The sequence below is a fragment of the Prunus persica genome, chromosome G4 (genome assembly GCF_000346465.2).
Source record: "Prunus persica cultivar Lovell chromosome G4, Prunus_persica_NCBIv2, whole genome shotgun sequence".
NCBI lineage: Eukaryota > Viridiplantae > Streptophyta > Magnoliopsida > Rosales > Rosaceae > Prunus > Prunus persica.
The window spans coordinates 24,946,370-24,954,219 of NC_034012.1; the positions used below are offsets into that span (position 1 = coordinate 24,946,370).

Below are 7,850 nucleotides of genomic sequence, written 5' to 3' on the forward strand. Positions count from 1 at the left end.
TTAAAAGAATATTCAAGTGTTAAAACACGACCACGCTTTTTGGAATGAACACATACTAAACTAATTAGACAATAACAAATGGCTAATTGAGTTTTTTTCTCTCTCTCCAATTAGGCTATCCAGTTGTTTTTGTATCAAATATATAATTATCATGGTGTATTTATTTATTTTTCTAATTCACTATAAGAAAAAAAAGAAGGGAAAAAAAAAAACGAGTGTAGGTTTAGAAAAAGGTGGCTAGAAATAGATGCAGCAGCCAGCCAATGGGAAAATAAATGGGGGGGAAAAGAAAAGGGTGGAAGCTAGAAGACGAAAGGCATGAGGTGGAGTTTGATGGCAGCAGCAGGTTCCCAGAAGTAGACGCCAGCACTCAAGCTTTGACTTCCTCCCCAAATACCAGTTTTTACCTACTCTTCCTCAAACAAAACAATCCCAATCACATATTTTTATTTTCAATATATATATAATTTTACATATTGGAGGCCTTGCTATATAAAAATGCACAACAGGAACAATAGTAAATGCTTTGCATTGACCAGTCTTCATAACACAAAACTAAAAAGAAAAAGGAAAAAAGAAGAAAGGAAGAAGAAGAAGAAGAAGAAGAACGAAGACTCAAGACTTGCTTGTGTTGCTGCTTGGCAATCGTAGGGGTGTTTGGTTGATGGGAAAGTGAGAGAGAGAGAGAGAAAAAGAGAGATGAGTAGTCGAACGAGCTCGAAGAAAGCAGCGGCGGAGGCGGCGGAGGCAGCGATACAGTCGATAGGGTTGGGATACGATCTGACGGTGGACTTGAAGCTCAAGTACTGCAAGAGGCAGCAGTCAGCGGTTGGGGTTGGGGTTGACTCTAGCTTGATCGCCATCGACGACGACCAAGTTCGTGAAATTGCAATTCCAGGCGCCGGTGGGCTTTGCATACCCAATGTCCCCAAATCCATCAAATGCGACAAAGGCGAGCGCATGAGGTTCGGCTCTGATGTTCTCTCCTTTCAACAGGTCCGTTGTTTGTTGCTTTCATCATTTGTCTTCATATTGATTTAAAGTTTTATACTTTCTTCATTTTTCATTTTTGTTTGTTGGTTTAAATACAAATTAATATATGAATTGTTGGGTTGGTTTGATGTAGATGTCAGAGCAATTCAACCAGGAATTGACTCTGTCTGGTAAAATCCCAACTGGGCATTTCAATACTGCATTTGAGTTTACAGGAGGATGGCAGAAGGACGCTGCCAACACCAAAACACTTGCTTTTGATGGAATCTCCATCACACTCTACAGCGTTGCTCTTGAAAAATCCCAGGTTGCCTTGCGTGACCATATCAAACAAGCTGTCCCCTCATCTTGGGATCCTGCAGCACTCGCAAGGTTTTGCATATTAGTTCACATCTCATCTAACTGATCATCTGATAAATGCTCTACTCAACTTCACGAACTGATTACATTTTCCTCTTAATGTTTTCTTCCAGGTTTATTGACAAGTACGGTACACATGTCATAGTCGGGGTGAAAATGGGCGGAAAGGATATGATATATGCCAAGCAGCAGCACTCATCACCTCTCCAACCTGCTGATGTACAGAAAAAATTGAAGGACATGGCAGATAAGATGTACATAGATGGAGCTGGTCAGTCTAGTGTGAATTCTGAAAAATTCTACGACAGAGACAAGGTTTGAAGAATTTCATTTTTATGCTTAATACCATTCAATTCAAATATCAATGGGTCTTTTTGCTAAATGAACTTTCTGGTCATACCCCATGTTACTGAAATTTAACATACCAGTTTGTCTATGTATAGAGATAATTTAGGATTGTTTTTGCACAAAGCACACTTTTGTTTGGTACACACAGAAAATTTCACTAAAAACCCATGTGCTATTATCTATTCACTTAGAAGTGCTTCCTACGGAATCTCTTAGAGACTGTTTGGGAGTGCTTCTGTGCGAAATACTTTTACTCAGTAGCATGGTGCTTTTGTTAGGAGAAAATACACAATTTCTATATATGTTTTAGTCAGTAGCCTAGAAACCCAAGTTCTATATATGATCCTTGAAGGAGAATCTGAAAAATGGACATTTGTGATCATTGGATTGCTATGGCTGTTTCACAATTGAGGAAGAAGTATAAATTACAATAAGTTTTTTTCACTCATTTATTACGATTGTAAAAGTCCAATTTTTTTCTTTCCATCTGTAAACTTCAGCAGCTATATGTTTTTTCTTGCAGTATATATGTGGTATCTTTTTTTTTTCAGAAAAAAAGGCTTTCTGATGTTGATACGATGAAACTTTTCTTGAAACTTTCTTTGGTCCATTTTTTTGTACTTGTACCTATTTCGTGAAACTTCATCTGGTTGTTTTTAGAAAAGCTCTCATGTATGATTTCCCCATTGAGTTATCTTGTTTGTTCTGGTGCTTGGATGTGTCTCATTCTTACTTTATTAGAATTGAAGTTTTAATTTAAAATTGAGTCCTGTTTTTAAGCTTTTTATGTTACTGTGGTTCAATAATGTATTATGAAAATTGGCCCAATTTAGATGATAGATTACTCTTTTTTGGGTTATAGCAGACATTACTTTTGCCACTTTTATACAATTGAAATCATGCCAGATTTGTATCGTGGCATATCGTATAGCTACCTTAACGTCTGTCTTAATTTCGTTTCAGTTGGTCAAGGAGCGCGGGCGAGCTATCATGGACACAATCCCTTCCAGTTCGTACTCATGTGTAGAGGTACACTTTAAGAAAAGTCAGAACAAAAATCTCTATTTTAAATGTAAATTATGTCGGATCAAAGCTCTTTCTTGGTACCAATTAGATTAAGTGCTATGGAACTTTATGAATTCTGATCGTTATTGAATGTTTCCTTAACTGTTTATATCAGTAGTGACGTTGTGGTGCTTACCAGTCATAATTTTTTTTTTTAAAACATTGAGTTATTGAACATTTCTTTAACTGTTTGTATCCTTATTCTTTAGTGTTCTTTTTCTTATACTTTTGTCTTCTGTTGGTACGATTAATTGAAAATAGAGCCATAAAATTTTGAGATGTAGGAAATTAAATCCTGGAGTTTTCTGAGGTTGAAACTGTCTGTACTTGAGTGGTAGATGATCTTTCTAGCTTACTGGTTTAATGTTCTCAAATGTTTAATTTGGAGTATTATCAAACTATAATATTGAAGCTCATATCTCTTATGTACTTTAGGTGCAGGATATTAAATTCATGTGCAAGAGGAAGGGTGGAAGCTTGTATAAAAATCTACCCTACAATGAGTGGTGTCACACAGTTCAGATTGAACCTGATGTGATCTCAATGTCATTGGTTCCTATTACATCGTTACTGAGTGGGATTCATGGGAGCGGATTTTTAAGTCATGCCATTAATCTCTATCTTCGTTGTAAGCTGAATCCTTCTCTCATTAGTAAATTAGTTTTCTAGACTTCTAATTACATGCCTAGGGAAGAAGTATCCTCTAAAACTAATATCCAATAGTTTCCTTCCATTGCACAAAAACAATGTTATATTGTTGGTTTCAAACAGTTAAGAACATTCAATACAACAACACAATTTGCTTTGTATGAAATTTTATTGTGTGTACCCTTGTACGGAATATTTTCCCTTTTATGCATAGCTTTTATGAATATCTATCGTGTTGTGCGTTACCTCTGAATCCAGTACTTAAATGGAGGGGAGTTTTTATTTAATTTTTTGAAAAGGAAAAATGGAGGGGAGTATTAATGTGTCTTGTTGTGTGGTAGACTGAATGTACTTTGTTGGGTTTGCCTTCTAGCTTTTGTACTAGCAATTTTATAAGTATCATGCTTTATATAAGCGTATCTTACATGAATATAGTCTAGAGATTAATCTAAACAGTCTGAATGTTTGGATTTTGCATTTCCCTTGGTTCACATATTTTGTCTACTTTATTATTTTGTGTGTCCCAGATGTGTTCAACTTAAAACCTCTATCTGAATTCTGTCTGTTTAATAAGCAGATGGAGTTGGATTCAAGGATAAACATTAATATAGAAAAGTTTTGATTTATTTAAGGACTAGTCAAACCTACCATTAACCTTCCATGAATTGATGCAAAACTTGTGGTTGTGGGTGGTTAGTTATTGGTCGGAAATGAACTTCAACTGAGACCTTTTGGTTATGCCACCCTAATCAAAATGGGCTTACTACACTATAGCAATAGTTCTTAAATATACTTATAATTTAAGTAATAAAATCCAATAAATGTGATATTGACGGTTTGTTGGCCGGTGATTATTTGTATAGCCATGTTCATGTTTCATCAGCAGACTTATGAATTTTATAGATTCTCTCAGGTCACAACATACATATATATCTTCCTTCTTTTTTTTTTCTTTTTTTTTTCAGTTCTGAGTCCATGCAATAATCTTTTTAGATATCTAGTTCCATCAATCATATTGGGCATATGAGCTGATCTTCTCCCACTCTATAATATATATTTTTTTCTTTATGGTTCCTGGTGGTGGGTGTCACTATGTTTTTTTTAATGCAATGTGCTTGTTTATTCTTTTCATTATTTTGCCCTTTTGACAGATGTCTATTTCAGACCCCATACTTATGGTTCCTGGTGGCAGGTGTCACTGTGTATTCTTTATGCAATGTGCTTGCTTATTCTTGTCATTATTTTATAACTAACCTTTTGACAGATGTCTATTTCAGACCCCATACTTATGGTCTCTTGTAAGTTATAACAATAATAATAGATATGTTCACCCCATCTGCTTTCGTCCTGCAACTTGCAGCCGCAAGTTCATTTCTCTTTGCATTGAGAATTTGGCATCATTAGTGGATGATTAGATATGTCGTTATGATGGAACCTTAAGTTCATAGCAGGATTGGCATTTGTATCTGTTTCACCTATTTCACCAGTGATTTGCCTAATTTTATCAGAATAAAGGGTAACCTACATCATTGACTCCTTCCTAAAAATGAATAAACATCCAATTCTGTAAAGGTGCACTCTCATCTATAATATTTTCCCCAAGTTCGTACTAGCAAACCGACGATCTACCATTTTTATGCCTGCCCAATTTTCTCTTATGTCTGCATAAACTTACTAGAAACATAAGGAAAATGTTAAACGATTCTTTTCTTTTATTTTTTATTGTTTGCAATTTTTATCAAGTGCAGATAAGCCGCCAATTGAAGAACTGCATCAATTTTTGGAGTTTCAACTTCCAAGGCAATGGGCACCGGTGTTTGGTGAGCTTGCGCTTGGTCCTCAGAGGAAGCAGCAAAGTAGTGCATCTTTACAGTTCAGCTTCATGGGTCCTAAGCTTTATGTTAATACAACTCCGGTAATGGTATTAGTATTGTGTTTTCTTCGGAATTTGTCTTACTATTGCAGAAGAAAATGGATGTATCGTATTGGTAGAAGAGTAATTGTTCCATTCCGTTAGTTAAAGTTGAACTCAAATGAGACTTGAAATCTGAAGTAAAGCTTATTTTTCTAACTAGTTGATCTCAATGCGCTACTTGTGCGAGGGTTAATAGACAATAGATTAAGCTTTAAGCAGGTCCACAAACAATTTAGTGATGTGTGATCATTCAGTTTTGTTAAATGAGATCATGCTGGGAAGAGGTATGAATAACAACTGATGATATGTATCCGCGTCATGTTCTCTTAACTATGAGACCTTCAAGAGGAAGGTTGCGAGCAATGAGTAGCTAAATAAGATTAAGTGGCTTAGACTCTAAATACCAAAACTTTAAGATATCAGCTAGTCTGTCTTGTTTTCCCTCCCTATTCCCTTTGATTTACTATACTATCCCCCAAAATTTTTTGGTTATGATATAGGGGAATTGGGTTAAATAATTTCACAGGAAATGACATGGTTAAATTCTTCATGGTGGTAAATTTTGTTTTCTTTGCTGGTGTTTTGGGGAAACATGCATTTTTATTACTACTTGTGTTTAAAATGAAACTTATGCATTCTAGGATCGTGATGATTTCTGATGAATTACCTGATAGGTTGATGTGGGTAAGAAGCCAGTGACTGGTCTCCGATTGTATTTGGAGGGAAAAAGAAGTAACTGCTTAGCAATCCACTTGCAGCATCTTTCTTCGCTGCCAAAGACCTTCCTACTCCAGGATGAAGTGAATGGCAATATTTCTCATCTTTCATCTGACCGGAGATATTACGAAAAGGTTCAATGGAAGAGCTTCTCTCATGTATGTACAGCTCCTGTGGAGGCTAATGATGATTTCTCTGTTGTCACTGGGGCTCACTTTGAAGTTGGAGACTCTGGCCTGAAGAAAGTTTTATTTTTACGGCTTCTCTTTTCTAAAGTTACTGGTGCAACTAATGTTAGACAAGCTGAGTGGGATGGTTCCCCTGGCTTGGCACAGAAATCTGGATTAATTTCGACCCTTATCAGCACGCGTTTCTCGAATGCTCAGAAACCACCTCCTCGGCCTTCTGATGTGAACATAAACTCCGCTGTGTATCCCGGGGGCCCTCCAGTGCCCACACAGACACCTAAACTTTTGAGGTTTGTTGACACAACAGAAATGACTAGAGGACCACAGGATTCACCTGGGTATTGGGTTGTGTCGGGGGCAAGGCTTATGGCTGAGAAGGGTAAAATATCTCTACGAGTCAAGTATTCTCTCTTGACCATGATTTTACCTGATGAAGAAGAGATGCCAGATAATTATTGAAAGCGGATGGCTAAAGAGTAATGAACATGAGACAGAGGAAAAGATAATTACATCAGGTTTGTGGTACATTCTCGATGTTCATCATCACAGATGGAGAGATTCTGTTCAAAATTTAATGAGTTTGTTGTATATAACTTATCATAATATGTGCTTATATGTAAAATTTTCTTCATTTGTTGTAGATTAACCTTTCTGGTGCTGATATTTGAATATTTGAATTGGATGAGTTAATTGACGAAATTTGTTGTGATTTTTGAACCTCTTTTGTTGGATAGCAATTTCTTCACTTATCGATGCAATCCTTCTGTTTTTTCTTTCCTTTCTGAAACCAATTTTTATTTCCTTTTAAGCAGACAGTTTATACTGTATGAATACTAAATTGGACACATTATGGACTATATCAAATATCATGGATCTTATGATTGACTCATTTGGTTAGTTGGTGATCACCTTATGTTCTCTCTGGTAAAGTGATTTACAGTTTAGTGTGGGGCCCACTAATCCATTTTATCTTGTTAGTCAATTGAGCTTGTTTTGTTTTGTGTTCTTTCTTAATCTCTCTTCGGGGCCAACTAACTCCATTGAGCTTGTTTGTGTTGGAGCGTTTGGGTGGAGAGTAGTTCTCCCCAATCGCATACACCCCCTCTAGGATTTGAAGCTCTCTTTTGCACCTACTGTAACTATACTCATGGATCTGAAAGCTCTAGCTGTACTGGATAATGTTGGAGGTACGCTCCATAAAATTCAACCACGTTCATGACAAGAAATACCTTGTGCTTACCCATTTGGTCAAGATCAACCCTCTACAACCCTTGAATCAAACACACCTTTTTATTTAATATTTTTTGGTGTTCGAACCCGAAGATTTTCTCATTGTAGAAATAGCACGTAGAGATTGTAACCCATAAATTTATTAATACAAAAACTATTTTGTATACATGTTTTTGTCTAATTTATTGCAAGAAAATCATGTTTACAGCCTCCTAATCTCCTCCACCCCCATGTTCCTATTTTTTGTGGTCACCATTTTGTTGAGCAGAAACTTGAGTTTTATGACAAAAATGAGCTATATTTGTATGGAAATACACATTTAAAGTTGGTCACGTGATGATATGTGACCAAAATTGACAAAAGTTTTGTTGAAATGCGACAATAGG

At 36.2% G+C, this 7,850-nt stretch overlaps 1 protein-coding gene across 1 annotated transcript; it reads left to right on the forward strand.

Annotated features, from left to right (window-relative positions):
• On the forward strand, window positions 338–6,956 carry LOC18781130 (MACPF domain-containing protein At4g24290). Its single transcript, XM_020561599.1, has 7 exons — window positions 338–996; window positions 1,127–1,365; window positions 1,467–1,668; window positions 2,665–2,730; window positions 3,202–3,394; window positions 5,163–5,329; window positions 6,004–6,956. The coding sequence occupies exons 1-7, from the start codon at window positions 700–702 to the stop codon at window positions 6,691–6,693; spliced, it is 1,854 nt and encodes a 617-aa protein (XP_020417188.1). The 5' UTR covers window positions 338–699; the 3' UTR covers window positions 6,694–6,956.

Bases quoted from the DNA above. Each gene is read 5' to 3' on its own strand.
- LOC18781130 (XM_020561599.1), top strand. From the start codon at position 700: ATGAGTAGTCGAACGAGCTCGAAGAAAGCAGCGGCGGAGGCGGCGGAG. The intron at 997-1,126 runs GTCCGTTGTTTG...GGTTTGATGTAG, and splicing joins ATGTTCTCTCCTTTCAACAG to ATGTCAGAGCAATTCAACCA. The intron at 5,330-6,003 runs GTAATGGTATTA...ATTACCTGATAG, and splicing joins TTTATGTTAATACAACTCCG to GTTGATGTGGGTAAGAAGCC.